Genomic DNA, 16652 nt, shown 5'->3' on the forward strand with positions numbered 1-16652 from the left:
AGAGAGAGAGAGAGAGAGAGAGAGAGAGAGAGAGAGAGAGAGAGAGAGAGAGATAGTGCGGGACTTTAAGAGTTTGATGTGGGTACCGTTCAGTCAATGTGACATAATTTTGTTATAATCAAGAGCCGATCCGACCAGAACCTAGAACGGAGTGGCTTTCGAAATGCAAGTCCATGGCAACATGTGCCACTCGATTGATTTTATCCTTTTAAAGTTTTAAAATAGCTACACGTTTTTTCCTTCTCTGTAAAGTAGAGCGCTCTCTCATCGCATTCCAAAACAACAGCAAAAAAGCTCTTCAAGGATACCATTTAATGTAGGACGTTTTATTGAAAATAAATTTTAATCTATCTCGTACATTGAAAAAGCATTGAGATTAGGATCAGACCTATGCCAACGCATCACATGAAAATTTCATCCTCTTGATTTTTAATCGACAGTAAAAAAACGTCCGTCATCAATTCAAGCCTTGGAAAATGTCACATTTGGAATTAATCATTCACCAGTTGCTGATAAAATACTATATCGAACCAATAATATTATTGTAATGAATTTACCTTACTCTCTCTCTCTCTCTCTCTCTCTCTCTCTCTCTGTCTGTCTGTCTGTCATTATCATGTGGCATGTTTTCTGAAACATTGAATTATAATGTTTCCACGTAATTAATGCCGTTACATTAATCAACCCTCTCAATATTAAATGGATGCTGGAAAGTGCTATCCAGAGATACTAAGAATACGACGTGCCTGTGAACAAGAGAGTGATTTTTGTGCCTTTTGTTGTCTTTTTTTGTGTGCATCTTATTCAGGTCTGTACGCGACAAAACTTTATTCATTCCAGTAAATTACTAAACACGGCAAACAGGAAATTTACATTTTGTTTGCGGGTAAAGCTGTGGAAAGCTTGTTTCGTGCTTAGCTTTCAATTTATATTGTGTCGCATTTTTTTTCTTTTGTGGGTATCAACATTTATTTGGTGAATTGCTTTAATGCGTTTTACAGTGCTCTCTCTCACATTCTCGTTCTTACCGTCATTTACAAACCACTCGACGCTGCTATTGAAAATAAAAATTGATAAAGAGTGAGTGTGTGTGAGAGAGACATAAAGAGAAAGAAAGAAAAATCCGCTGCCGTTGTGGGGATCTTCTGCACATGTTGCTAACGTGCAACATGTTAAGCACATTAAAAATTCACATGATTTGTAGACGCTAGTTATGCTTATGTCACATTCTCGCTTATTCTATCTCTCTAGTCGACCGAAACTTTTTTTCTCATCCAAAGATATAAAAGTGGACGCGGTACATGTTAATACACAACGATAGCAGTAACATGAACCGTAGAAATATATGTAAACGTGCCTGTGTGTAGAGAAATTTAAAATTGCTCCCATCATGCACATAGTTTTTCTTTGCGAATGAAGCTGTTTTATAGATTCAAAAGTTTGCTCGTTCAAGTGCTTTACTAATGCAAAGAATAATGGTGGAAACGGCACACTTTACCACCATCTTCGCTCTACATTATATACCAAAAAACTTTTTCCCGTTTCGGGACGATATATCGCGCACCACTTGCCAAAAACGAATTGACGTCGACATTTTTTCCGCGTTCTCTTCTTTTCTATTTGTATTTCTGTACCATTCACATATCTACAGTTGAAATGCGCAGTAATTTGTTTCTTCAACTTTAAACATTTCCAATAGAAAAGTGATGTCAATCTATTTTTCCGTGTATGCGTTGTATACAACTACTTTAATTCCACTTTTTTGTTTACCGTTTTCAACTTGAATCGGCGTTAAACCATCAAAAATCCATTTGATGTTGTTGACTCATCTATTTTCTCATCATTTGATCCATAAAAGAAATATTCCCAGAACAAAAGTGTACAAACAATTTACAAATTATCAAGCATGTAAACACTTGGGTAGCTAAATATTTCATGGACAAATGAGAAATCGATTTCTAAATTTGACTATCGTCGGTTGGTTTTCCATCGAGAACACAAACCCACATGCACATTAACTATTCCCGATACGGTCTCGCTACTCTTGGATGAAAAATAGACACGTGTACGCTTTTGATATTCCATGCGGAAATGTGTGTGATTGGCAAAATAGATTATTTTTATATATAATAATTGGCCCTGTTTGAAATTCTACAGCCACCACCGTCATCATCGCTGCAATAACATCCAAACGTTCAAAGCAAACAGTGTGGCCTTGTCAAGTTTTAAAATAAAATTATTACTTTTTATTATACAATCATGCATATGCTTAACCATGTAATAAACTTCATGGGCAAAATTCAATTTACTGTGCGGTACGGTTTTCGTTCACGCACGCATCCCTTAAACTAATTGATTGATAATTTACTGAACTATTTTCTAACTAAAAGTTGAAAGAGCAAAGTGGTTGTGAAAACTGTTCAATGAATTTTACTTATGCCGTTCAGAGAGTTAGCGAGAGAAAATCCTTAACTTTCAACAATGTTGAATCTGAAATAGAACTCTAGTGGCAAACTTCATGGCAAGTTGAAAAGGCGTTCAAATAATGAGTGTTACTGAATTCCAAAAATATATGCTAAAATTAAGCCAAATTCAAAGCGAATCGGTGAACCGATTTTAGATGCAATGAACGAGATCCTTTTTTTTTGTTCTATTTTAATTTTTTTTGTCAAAACTTCAATCGCACACGTAGAAACTAGGATCCAATTCTGTTTTATGTAAATGAACGTGAATTTAATGCCCGAACAAATATACTCTATGAAATCGATTTCGAATGATTCCATTTGTATTCCGTATTTTGCATATATTGAGATTAGGTAAGAAATATTCGAATGAATTGGTTCGCTTGGTTGCTATATCGAGTGGATACAGTCATTCACAAGGAGTGTTGAAAGGGGTTTATAATCAATACACAGCATATTGAGTAATGTTTCAATCCAATGAACCAAGTTTTATTGTCGAGCAGTTACAAAATACACAATGGTGCTGCAATAGAAAACGAACATGTAATTAACGGTGGAGGGTGAACGGAAATACACAAAGTAAATATATTATAATGAGAAACGGTTTGTTGTAAGCCGTGTCGTCGTTTGTCGCCTCTTTTTTTATTGATCTCAGTCTGGTGAGTAATTTGCATGCCATGAAAATGCACCGTTCTGTCCAATAAGGGCACCAAAATCCACATAATCCGCTTCAAATGCATCGAAATTATGAGCTCGTATTCGGTTGTCAAGTTGACGTTTTTTCTTTCGTTGGTTTTTATGCCGCCGCTTTCGTGATCGTTTTCGTGTCTCGCTTTGGTCATCATCGTGCGATATCGATTTTTTATTTAATTGGTATTCAGAGCTCTTTGGTCGCCATGGATCGATCACTTTAGAAACAAACGAGAGGATATTATTTTCAAAGAAAATCGAATATTTTATTGGATGAAAAGTACAAGAAAGAGACAATTTGTGAATGCAAATATATTCACCTGATATACCAGTGTCGACATTATCGTCATGATTTGTGATATCAGTTGGTGACAACCAACGACAATTGACACCTTTTAATATGCGCCCAAACAGCAACACCCAACACACACAAATCAACTGTGATTGAATTGATTGAAATGCAATGACACAAAATATAAATTTAATTTTAAAATGAAATGAACATGCCATTCATTAATACAATTAACAATTGGTGCTGTCACTTACATGGTAGAAATTCATCAAGTCTCAATTGATGTGCTCACTTTTCAAATAAATGTCAAAAGAATTTAAATGTTTCAGACACAAAAGTCCACTGAGAGACGGCAAGAGAAAGCGTTTGTGTATGGGTTTTTATGTTTACACAGAAAACCTTCTGTTAAGTTAACTCGAATCAAACTAAACCATCGTGTATATATTCGTTTTGAGCATGGTCTCTGTACGCTTTAGTTTGCAAAAAATAAATAAAGTAAAAACCATTTCCAGAAACCAAGACTCAATTTTTTTTTGTTCGCTCACTCAGATTGGTTGAATTTTTTATAACAAAATGAAAAAAAACTTGAGACTTTTGATTGAATTTGGTTGTTGTGTTTTTAGTTTATGTATTTTCGTATTTCGCACTCATTTTAACAGCGAACTTGGTTTCCGTTCGTGCGCATAACAAGCGCACGATCGCTTACTCGCTTGCTCCACCGTTTGTTCATGAGAAGAAAATCGAATTCAAACAAAAAAAAAATCAAGAATGAGCGAAAAAACAAAAAAATACGATAAAGTCAGTGGGGGCCTCAGAGTAACATACAGGCAGAGGGGCAAGACAAAAGTAGTTTCATTTGGCCCTTTTCGCTGTGCAACCAAAGAGTAAATGCATTTGACGTAAATCTAATCATTCACAGCCAACAAATGTCAAGTTAAAACAACTCATTGTAGTCGAAAATTTGTTTTTCCTTTTTTTCAATCAAAACAGAAATTATTGCCGTAATAATTGGTTTTCTTCGTTTGTTTCTTTTAGCGCAATGAACTTTAGGCATACATTTTTTTCGCATTCGTTGTGCATTTCAGTGCTTTGCGTGATCCAATTTGATAATAATAGAAAGAGATTTTAATTTAAAAAAAACTTGGTTGCTTACGACATTCACCGAAACAAGAAGAAAAAAAATTCCGAGAGGAAGAGTCGGTTGCTGTTGTAAGTGACTTTAACAGATACAGAAAACTTATTGCTATCGTTTGCAAAAACTTTTACATCATAACAAATATGATCCGAAATGTTGGACTTTTGGGACGAGTGAGAAACAATTGTTTAATGACTGAACACAAACAGACAGAGCGAACGAGTGTGTGTGCCTTTGTCCAGAGGAAAAAAGTGGCACGAAGCGCGCCTATGATAGCTCTAAAACACTCAAAAAGTTCTTCATGTTGAAAAATCAGCAGCTTGTGTTTTTTACCGCCCCAGAAGCTCTTCAAAACATCATCTCTTTGCTAAAAACTTTCAATGGAAAACTTATATCGCTCAGATATATGAACGTTTGGAGAGGATGACATAGAATGAGAAATGCTCAAGCGGACGAGCGTACAACAACAAAGAATAACATGAAAGATATTGTAGCATTGCCAAAAGTGGTGTTTCTTTCGTACACACTCGATAAGTGTGAACTCATTTGCACAGAAAACGCCTGTAACGCTACACTCAATCTTTTTTTTCTTCTCTCTACTTGAGCGTTGTTCGTGCAAATGTAAAACTAGAGTACGTTACCTGTCTTCTGCTTTGCTGTTTCGGCATTTAACATTATCGACAAAATATATGAAAACGTTCACTCTTGAAAAAGTTGAACGAATGACGGAAAGTGAAGGAGACAGAAAGAGGGAGGGAGAAAAAATGTTTTTAAAACACGTAAATCGGATACGAGAGATGATGTGAAATCAAAGAGACATTCATGTTTGCTTGGGGAATTCACGACACGTAATAGAATGAACGCAAAGAAAAAGCGACGAAAAAAAACGGACGAAAATCAAACGTGTACAAACATTTTTGAAAAACGGACTTTCGCAGTGCAAGCACAGAAATCGAAATGAAAAACGTTGTAAATGGAACTGAGAGTTGGAAATTGTCCGACGTCATTTTGTGTTTATGAATCGACTAGACGCTAGACGACACCGAAGTATGTGACAGGCTTTAACTTGGGATTTTTCAATGCTTTTTCTTTCTCTCTTTCTCACGCTCATTGACATAACACTGTGAGTTGAATGCACAGAAAATATAAAATGTATACATTGCAACATCTATTTGCCCATCGCATAGTATCAAATGAGCACAAGAGTATCTTTCTCTCTTTTTTTTTCAATCGGTTTGTTTGCTTTCTTGAACGAGTAGAACATGTATTTGAAACTAATATACTGCTACTGTGTATTGAACACAACTGGAAATTTTTTTGTGGATTATTGGCGCTTTGATTTTGTTTGCATTTACCATTTTCCACCGTAAGGCACGTAGTGTACAGAATTTGCGTGACATAAAATAAAGACAATATGGAGTACGGTTCATGGTATAGTCCACATTGAACTCACAATCAGCAGATTAAAACACTTTGTGATGACTTGAAACTCCCGAAAAAAGAGATGTCAATGAGCGTGTTATGTGCAGAGTGACATCCCGAGCGTGCGAATGAATAAGAAATAGAGTTCTCTTTGATAATATCTTATTTATTGAATGAAGTCTTCATTACGCCAAAAAACACACTCTTCGCTTCAATAAATCCCATGAAGTCCATTTTCACCGGGCATATGTTTATTTCCTTTCACAACACATCGAAACGCTTGGCGTTCTTTGTTCATTGAAATCGATGTAGCACGCCCTGATTTGAAACTTATTTTTCGCTACTATTTCTTTTTTCCCCCGATTGATTTAAGCTAACGAAGTCAAGTTGACTTTTTTCGTCTTCGTTTCAGTTGAAACTCTCATTCTTCAACTTGTAGTCGAACAAACACTTAAAGCGGACTTGAAAAAAAAAAAAAAAAACGTTTTGTGCCATCCAAATGTGCATGATTCGACGAGGTGGAGTGAGATAGAAAATTGTTAGGACGAGGAAGATGGTTTGAAAAAAAAAGTTTGCATTACATGTCCCCGAAGTGCAATTGTTTGAAAAGTTCGAAGCTTTTCTACTTCGTCTTTTTCATCGTAGCACAAAATATTGTGTATTTGTACAAGGAAGTGTTTCGAATTTTTGTTTCCTGTTTTTTGTACTTGAAAATTTTTTTTCGGTATTTTGCCTTATTGTGTGCACCAACACAATTCCAATCAATAGTTTTATTTCTGCACGAGACAATGATATTAACGCCGACCCTATTCGAAAAAATCAGTTATTTTTAAGAGGAAAAATTGCTGAATAGACAAACAAAAAACATGCAATCCAAAATCAATTTAAACAAGAGAAAATATCGCATTCGTTTTTCTTGTGTGTGTTGTTTTTTTTCTCAAACAATTTCGCTAATTGCAAACATTCAAGTAAGTATAATTACCAGTGAGGATAAAGTGGATGTTGTGTTGAATGGTCGCCCGGTGTTACCATTTCTAAGATTGTTATTTATGATGGATGTTTCGAATCCGCCGCTATCATCGTAGATGTCTGTTGGTGCAACGGACGGCACGGTGGTGGTGTTGGTGGTTTTTTTATTGTTGGCATTTTTTGAATTATTTCCATTGTTACTATTTTTTGATGAGAACGGAGCCTTTTGGAATACCATCGCAAAACCACCGGGCGATGGCGATTCCTCAGCTCCGTGCACAGCACGCCAACGACGAAATATTGTTAGACCGATGATTAACTTTAGAATGACGACAAAGTCCTAGCCAGCGATACCACACGTTCGCTGGCCGATTTGTTTAAATTGTAGATTAAACCTTTTTAAAGTAGTCTTTCGTTAGATTTATAATTTACGGATTTATTCGCTCTGTGAAATCGTTTATTTGTCGTTGGTTTTTTACTCGTAGCAAAATCGTTTAAAATTGAATTTTAATTAAAATTACGTTTATTGATTTTATCGTCTGCAACTGCATCAAAAACAGTTGCAGTCTTTTTTTCCGATCGATTTGTTAATTTTTTGCTTCTAGAATGGGAAACGAGTTGAAAACAGAGTATTGCTCAGCGCTGCTGCCATCCACAGCATATTAAAATATCTTGCTGAGAATGCGTCGTCCGTCGAATGCGAACGTACGTAGCAGTTTATACATCACAGCGAACAAGAATGAATCCATTGTTCTCTTCACGATTAAGTGATTCAAAACATTCAAACGATTGAATAGAGAACAATGCATGTATTGTTGTTCGCTGTGATGTATAAACTGCTACGTACCTTCGCATGCGACGGACGACGCATTCTCAGCAAGATATTTTAATATGCTCTGGATGGCAGCAGCGCTGTGCAATACTCTGGTTGAAAATGTGATAAAATTCAATTTTCATATGTTCGCTTTTTTCGCTATTCGCGTCACTTCAATTCACACAGATTTACGGATTTCGACGAGCATGTTATATGTGTCTATGTTCCTGCCTATCAACTGTCCACAAATTTCAATACTCTATAAACCACACTAACTACTAACTGGCAAGTAATAAAATACATATAATAACAATAAAGCGCGAGAAAAAAGAGAAACATGATCAATGTTATACGGTTACATAAAAAGATAAGAGTGTTTTATTACAATTTATGCTCAATATAAAACATTAATTGCGATACAATTTTCAGCTGAGGTATCAATTTGCATTGAAATCGGTTTTTGTGCAAAACATCGAACTCATCGAATGTATGGCACTATAACATGGCAATTATATTATAAAATCATTGAATTATTCAGACTTTTTGTAAGTTCAGCAATTCAAATATCGAACATCAAACAAAATTTTCTATTTATTGATTTTCCACATATATATTCTCCCTCTATATGAATATGTGATGTTTTGAAAATTGTACACAATTGGCATAAATGAATTTTAAATGAGTAAATATTGGCATCAATGGAAAATCAATAGTATAAACACGGATACATTTATAATTGTTTAATGCGAACCGAGTTTAATAATTGGCCCATCAGTCTCGATTCTATTGTATCTATAATAATAATACAATTAAAAAGTTTTTCCATCGATAGATACGATAGAAATTATCAAGCAACAAAACAAAAGTTACAGAATGTGTGCTCTAGTTTTGCCATAGTGAAAAATGCAATTTTTCGTCATCGCAGCAAATCCAAATGGAAATGCATCAACTTGAAACAATATTCCATGGGATTTATGCACTAGACGTTCGACAGTGGAAGAGTAAGAGAGAGAGAGAGAGTAACCAGGAGCCATAGCCCTTCGTCCAATATTGATTTATTATTATTTTGAACTTTTGAACTTTTTCAATGTACTTAATCTTGTTGGAAGGTTTTCTCTATCAATGCACAATGTATGCTTCGTTGGACACTGTGGATTCTGTCGTTGGTCATTGTGATTTATACGATAAAAAGGTATAGAAGAATAGTCAGCAACAGAAATGTATACTATGTGAAACGTAGCCCCAAAATGAATAATACGAGGTCATAAGCATTCATTTCGGTTGGAATGTGAGCGGATTTATAAAATCGAGAATGTGAAATAGAAAGAGAGAAAAAAAATGAAGTAAAATCTTCGGCATTTTATTTCAATATCTTGGTCAAACGAAGAGCCCTTTTCGCTCGATTTTCAATGGCACGAGAGACATAATGAAAAGTACTGAATCAGCAGTTGGCTGTTAACAATACATCATCACATTTGTCACGAGCACACAATTTGTCTTTCATCGGCGAATATTAAATGATAAAATACGTTCAATGCCACACAAGCTTACACAATTGGCCACATTTGTTTTGTTGCAAATGAAAGGGAAGCGAATAACAAAAAGATGAATTATCTGACAATTTTGCTAGCAACATTTCAGCAACAACAAAAAAAAAAAACATTTACTCTTGGTAATCATCTTGGAATGATTTCGACCACATAAGAGAACATGGCATGATATTAAACAAAAAAGCAGCTCATATTGTTCACACAAACACACAAAAATCGATATGTTATATCAACGAAGGCGAAAGCACGACAAGAGAGAAAGTAAAATATAAGTGCGGAAAGGATTTCGAGCAATTTTCTAAACAATAAAAATGATGGGAATTATTGTTGTCCGTTAGCAACGAACGCACTAGGCAACCCGTTGTTTGCTTTATTGCCAATACAAATCTCTAATACCTTTACCGCATAAAGATTATTGTGTTTTCGCTTGTTCGCTTCCTTACATCCCCTTCCATTCTCAAGTATTATCAACAAAAAACTTTGTGCTCCTTAGCTCAGAGAGACAAAATGATAAGGCTACTGATATTCGCCGAAAATATAGGCTGTGTTTTTCTTCCACACTGGAATTCGGTGGTGCTGTGTGGTATTGGTACTTTTGTGACAATAAAGCGAAAGAAATAAACGCCTAATGTGCTTTGGTTTTTTTTGGGTGGGTAGAAAAGGGCTTTAACTGCCTTTAATGTGATTTAAACGGGTTCAAATGATTTTTTTTTTATTTTTCACTTTTCAAACCACATAATCACTGCTTGGCTCCCCTTGTCAAAAAATAACACCGTTTTTTTAGCATACCAAATTGGCACACCAAATAAAAACAATTAAATTTAACTTTGGTGAGTTTGTTTTCATGTTATTTTTTCGCCCTCACTCAATCTCTGCGAATGTTTATAGTTTATGGCTTCGCTTGCACTAGATTTTCCGTTTCGACAAATAAATATGCAAACGAGAGCGCGGCAGCAAGAGAGAGAAATATAAAGTGAATTTATTGCTTCAAACACGCAATACAAACGGGGTAGCTCTTTTAATTTACGCATCAAATATTAACACAGGAAAAAAAAAACACATTCCGTTTGAACTTCAGTTTTTTTTTATTCGTGGAAATGACAAAAGAGTATTATTTGTTTGTTATGGTTTCGTTGAAGAAGAAATAAAATAAAAATAACAACAACAACATCAAAAACAACAAATTTCCAACATTCCGTGTTATTATTCATTTAGTTTTATCGATTTGCAGTCGCATAATTTTCTATGTTTTTACCAAGAACACACATCGGGCCAACTTGTGATTTACTCCGTTTGAATTCACGCTAAAGGCTCACAAATGCATAATAATTGCATTGTGCAACAGAAACACTCATGGTGAACGCTTGAATTTGTCGATTTTTACGCGACGATGGCAACAGCAGCTACAACGATTTACGCTTTTCCAACTGAAATTGCTCTTTGCCAAAGCAGCCGCTGACTCATAATGTATAATGGAAAGCAAAACAGTCTTCTGTTTCAGCGACAGCTTTTACTGAAGCAAATGTGTACGAATCGTGATTTGTTTTTTATTGCATTTCAAATGAGTCATACGGGGACCGCCCGATCGCTTTAACCGAATTTTAAAAATGAGCTCCCGCATCAACATAAAGGCACTTTTTTATACTCTTTACAGTGCTTGATGGTAATTTTTTAACGCACAACAACAATTTCACATTAAATTATCCGTTTTTTTAAATTCCCAATTGGTTTCATTTGACATGAAGTAGTAGTAGTTGAATGTGGTTTAATTTATTCATTTTATTTTCAAGTTCAACGCTGATGTGGCTAATGAGGTAATCGATCGAACTGTGGACAGAGAGAACTTTTTACTTTGGAATGAACATTTTTTTTTTGAAAACGGAAACTTTTCGGTGGCAATGACGTTGAAAATTCATTGAATTTTTTATTTGCCAAGCAACAAACCGAAAAAGATAAAGTTTATCTTCTACCTAGTTTAAATACGTTTAAGATTTGAAAATTCAAATAATACGTTAATTTTTCAGAGGATCAAAAAATGTTCGAAAAAACGCCACAAACACAAATAACATGGCAAGTAAATACACTTCGATTTTTTTTCGCGAATAAACCAAGTGATTCGATCGAATTATCATAAGTATTACACACAATTTTTGCTGTTTCCTCCAGAACGAGTGATAATAATAAAAGATAGCGAAATAATGACCGTTTAGTACCGGCAACACAGATAGACTATTTTGATTTTGCTGTTAACTCACGAATATAAGTCAATGATATGCGAGGTGCGATGGGAATGTATGTACGCTGGAAAAGCGTTCAAATGTGGGAAATGTGGTGGAAAATATGCTTGTTACTCCTTGTTGGTTGGAAAATGTGAAATTTGTACGATAAAAACACCGCTCTGTGTGGATGGAATAGTCATGTGAGTGGTATGCGAAACAGCACAAGATCCATTGTGAATCACCCTATTCGACTGGCAAGGGAAAACGTGCAATGCGTCATTGACAACCACTGTATGTTCGTTGTATTTCAATGGCATTCCATGGCAATGTATTCGTACAGTGCGCAGTAAGCACGAATGTTATATAGCTGTAGGATATAGTTTAAGAAAACTGGAAACATCCAGTTATTTCATATATTTTGGCGAAAACAATTGTATTTCGGTTGCGAAGGGGAAATTGTGTGAAATGAGCAACATACACATATGTCATGTACGCATTGCCTTTTTTCCACATTGTCACTCTCTTTGCTCTGCCCCAAAATGACCATAAAATTTTTCGAAAACACATCGTTCAAGATGTGGTAACGAACAAAAGACGATACAGGCACATGAACACATTGAGAGAGGAAAAAAAACTATCCGTTTAACTTTGAATTTAATGTTTTGAATGGAATTTGCATGAAATTATTTAGCTGACAAGAAGTTGAGACATGTCCCAACACCATGGTCAGTGTTCATTTAAAGTCAGAGAAAGATAGCAGAAAGAGAAATAGACATATTTTGATATTTCATAAAACTTGAACTCTCTAACTAAAATTAAGCTTGCAGCAATTTTGTACAGACTTTTCGCCATTGTTTTTTGTTTAAAATTTCCATCACATTTTACTGCACCAATTATTTTCGTTTTATCATAGATTAGGCCGGATTTTCCATCATATATAGATATCCATTCCATCTTTTTTGCTCACAGAAATGCGGACGGAACATCAACAAAAGTGCTTTTTCATTTTATCTATGATAAAAGTTGTTGGTTTTTATGACAATCGCCCAAGATGCACGAGCTGAAAATGGTCTGTTTGTACATTGTCCAGACCAGGTAATTAACTCATAATCTACAACATTTGGCTATTGCTGTCGGTATTTAGTGTGTCGTTCGGTAATGTGTCACAAAATTTGATGTTGTGATTAACAAACTACATATGCCATCACTCTTACCTGACACTATAAAACACTATCTCTTTCTACCTTCATTTCATTCTCTCTCTCTCTCTCTCTCTCTTGATTTTGTCTCGAAAATTGCATTTACAATCAACATAAATATTGTAAGGCATTTTGTCTGCACATTTTCCTCGGCTTGGTGCGCACACCACACATACATAGTAAGGGTTCAAACTAATTTTCAATTCACGTGATCAGTGTGCTGAGAGGTGGTGTTCATGATATGGCTACATATGTCATACACATATACCATGTACCATCAATAAAAAAAAGAGCTGTGATGTTGTTGAGCGCGACAAGCGTTTCGCATTTCGTATGTTTCGTGTGAACATGAATGTATCGAACAAACACATAATAAACACAAACACAAATTTTAATAAAACATAATCGTTTGTGATTTATAGCAATCTCGTACGCGAATTTTGTATGTAGAACTTTGACAACAATGTTTGCATGTAGCCAATTGTGTTTGTGTGGTGCGGCCAAGCGTTTGTATCCACGGTTAACATTTTGCAAAATATTTCTTTGCACATTCGAATCATCATCAGTATGTGGTATAATACATTATCTTCCTTGAGTGTATCACATAAATGAATAAAATTTATGGCGAGACATCATGTATGCGACGACGACGTTGAGCGTCTTTGGTTCGTGACGTAAATACATTTTACCCTCAGAACGAAATCATCTCGTGTAAATTATATTCCCATTTTTTTAGAACATTTTTTTTTTTTGGAGAATCAAGTAAGACATTGAAATCTTTTAAGAGCCCTGCACAAGGCAACAAAGTGTGCTTTGCGTGTATTTGTTGTAATCGCTTGTTACATATCACATTTCAAATATTATCTTTTTTTTTCTTCGAAGAATGATTCATTTCATTTTTCATGGTTTTCTTCGTTCGAAATAATTCATTTCATGCAATCGTGTTTGAATTTTCAACCACTCGTAAAAGTATTGCAAGACCAACCGACAAGAAAACGATAAAAATTACTTGAGTTTTTTTAACGTAGCAGTCAAGTGAAGTGGTTTGTCCTCATTTCCCATGTAAAAATCATTTAAGCGGAAAATTTTCTTCATATTATTTTACTATTTATGAGCATTTTTACCCAGCATCAAACTGCATTAGAAATGTATTTCGAATTTTTAGTGAAGCAAACTGCACAGCATATAAAGTAAGGACTTTCTCAGGCGCCGTCACATCAATGGCATTTCCTGTGTCCTAAATTGCATAAAGCATTGCCGATAGAGTTATCGAAGCAAAATAACAACGGACGCAAGATGAATATGATAAGAAACAACATTGTATACGATTTATATATTAGACGAAGACATTGACATCTCTGTTGCTTCTGCCACAGACAATAAAGTTGTACTCATAAAGAAGAGAATCGAAAAGAAAGACAGAGATAGAGAGAGAATGAACTAGATCGAAAGTAATCTGTGATAAAATCAGTCATGTCAACTTCAGTTACCACTACATTTCGGAAATTTGCCGCTTGATTCATTCGCGAGCGTAAAAGAAGTCTCACAGAGAAACACACCCATCATCATCAACACCATTTCTGCTGCCGTCGAATCAGCGTTTAAAACAAGGTTCACTTCGTATTCACGTCGGCGACAACAAATTCGATTTTGATTTAATTAAACTGTCAAAATGAATTTATACCATTTCGCTTGAACTTCTTTTGAAAAAAAAGAGTAGAAAAAACAAGCCGAAAACATATGAAGAATTTCTATAACATTGTCTGTATACGTGAGTTGAAAGTTGAATATTTTTGCAAAAGGTAACTTCAATATCTAATTGAGAAAATCATCAGCGCTAGAGATGGTGGTCGTCGTGTATTTTTCAGTTTCCTTGTGAATGGTTGGATAAGTGATTACGGTGTGATTGCGCGTGCATCGATGCACTAAAATCATATCATACAAAACCGATCGATGGGATTTTAATTCGACTAAATCCCACTGAGAACGAGAGAAAAGCTGTTAACGGAGAAACACTGACTCGAATTTAAATCGATAAAATGAATTTTTGCCAGTCTCAATCCAAGTGCGACTCTTTGCACCGAATTAACTGCGGCAGGTGTGTTATGTGTGTATTTTATTTTGGCAAAATTGAAATGTACGCCGACATGAATAGTTATATAATTGATTACGAAATTCGTTGATAGTTTAATGGCGTTTCTCACTCAAACTTTGTGTAGAAATTCCTCATGGAATTTATATTGATGCATAACACAAATCTGCTAGCAACGAATCCAGGCTGTTTACATCCATCACCAGCAACAAAGTGCCGATGGTACATTCGCTTAATTCATTAACCCAAATTCAAAAGCTTTTTACTGTAAGCTAAACATATTTGATTGCAATCAAACAGAATGGTAAAACGAATGATTTTTACGCTTAAACATATTTGACGATGTCAGCCAACGGCTGTATATTTTTTGGTTTTTTTTTCATTCAATAAAATTGTACGAAACAGAAATAAATTGCTTTCAAAGCCTATTGAATTACGACATGCCATAAGATCGTTTTTTTTTTTTTCGTCCTAAAAATGATGAAGAGATGTTGTAAAATCGTTGGTAACAGCATAAACTGCAATAAAAGTAGACAACCCTAATTTTGATTTATCATTAAATATCACGATGGGAAATCGGAAGAAGAACACGGAATGTGAATAGCATTTGCATGTAAAAAGAACGTAGTACTTTTGATTTTTATGCCGAAGGAAAATGCGGCCTTAATTAAGCATTTTTCAAAGGGGTTGTTGCTTCATGTTGCATAAGAGCACCTATTTTCGTTTCGTTTGAGAAAATGGTTATCGCGAGCAAAAAGGTCATGAGTTCAAAAACCACCCCTCATTCTGAGTTGGTATTAAAAACATTATTGTACTTGAAATTAATCCCTTTGGAATTACAATAACAGCAAATGGCCAAATATCTCTTGCAGAAAAAAGCGAAGTCTTAGCCTCTCTTCTGTGACTGATCCTATTTGTTTTTGCAGCACGAAGCATAAAAATAATAATAAAAATGCCAAACAATCCTTACGCCAATTCATTTTCCAAAGCCATGGCCTGAAGTTTTGACGTTGAAGAAAAAGAATTAGCACAAAAGTATCGAAATATTTACGATACACAGCAATGCTCGTAAAATTTCGAGAAAATCGCTTTTCGCATCGAATTCGACCAAGAAGAAAGTGGAAAGAGAGAAGAAGCAGAAATAGATAAGAAATGGATTATCATTAGTCATGAATGATCGGCATACAAGCAACTTATAGAGATAAAAATGAAAATCAATATCAATTTCCATTAGTTGAGACAATTTTTCTTTGTGACAGCACAATTCCTTATTATCGAGATAAGAGAGAAAAATGTGTTATTATTGTTTACTTTGCGAAATCATTTTTGCTTATTTATTCATGTGATTTCTGTATCATGTCATCACACTCCTTATCAAAATTCTGGATTCAATTAAATAATAAATAAAACAACGACAAATGAATCACATGAAATGTGGCAGCCGCCAAAATATATAAATTACGTAATTAGAATTACAACAAGGGGTCGTTTATTCTATTTGTTGATGATGAGAAAGACAAGAGTGTGCCAAGAAAACAAATGACTAATGAATTAGGGGCGCGAAAAGTAATTATACATGGAAAAATGTTTTTGAATTTATTTCCCTCTCTCTCTTTCTCTCTCTCTCTCTGTGTGTGTGTGTTGTTTTTTGTTTGGCCATAGAAAGTCGCATTCACCTTTTTATTTCGTATCATTGGGGATGATTAAAACGTGTTTGTTTATTTTCTTTGCCATCGCTTTAGATGCTTGAGGTGAAACACAGAGCCCAATGAATTGTGAAATGCTGTTCTTCATCATGTAATTTTGTC

At 35.0% G+C, this 16652-nt stretch overlaps 1 protein-coding gene and 1 long non-coding RNA gene across 5 annotated transcripts in view; both read right to left on the bottom strand.

Annotated features, from left to right (window-relative positions):
• The window catches only part of LOC116338220 (serine/threonine-protein kinase 24), a 123471-nt gene that overhangs the window by 79279 nt on the left and 27540 nt on the right, over positions 1-16652 (bottom strand). The window contains exon 1 of one of the 4 annotated variants that reach the window (XM_031763350.1): positions 6984-7576. The exons of the other annotated variants lie outside the window; for them this stretch is intronic. Coding sequence (XP_031619210.1) covers positions 6984-7208 — 225 coding nt within the window. The 5' untranslated portion in view covers positions 7209-7576. Of the gene's footprint in view, positions 1-6983; positions 7577-16652 lie in introns of those variants that run through there. 4 annotated transcript variants of the gene reach the window in all.
• Positions 2145-6439, bottom strand: LOC116338223. The gene is made up of 3 exons (XR_004200857.1): positions 3699-6439; positions 3473-3590; positions 2145-3370 (listed from the first exon to the last, which is right to left on the bottom strand). It is a non-coding gene; the product is annotated as an uncharacterized LOC116338223 (long non-coding RNA).

The sequence above is a fragment of the Contarinia nasturtii genome, unplaced genomic scaffold (genome assembly GCF_009176525.2).
Source record: "Contarinia nasturtii isolate CC-2019 unplaced genomic scaffold, AAFC_CNas_1.1 Cnas_scaffold_350, whole genome shotgun sequence".
Lineage (NCBI taxonomy): Eukaryota > Metazoa > Arthropoda > Insecta > Diptera > Cecidomyiidae > Contarinia > Contarinia nasturtii.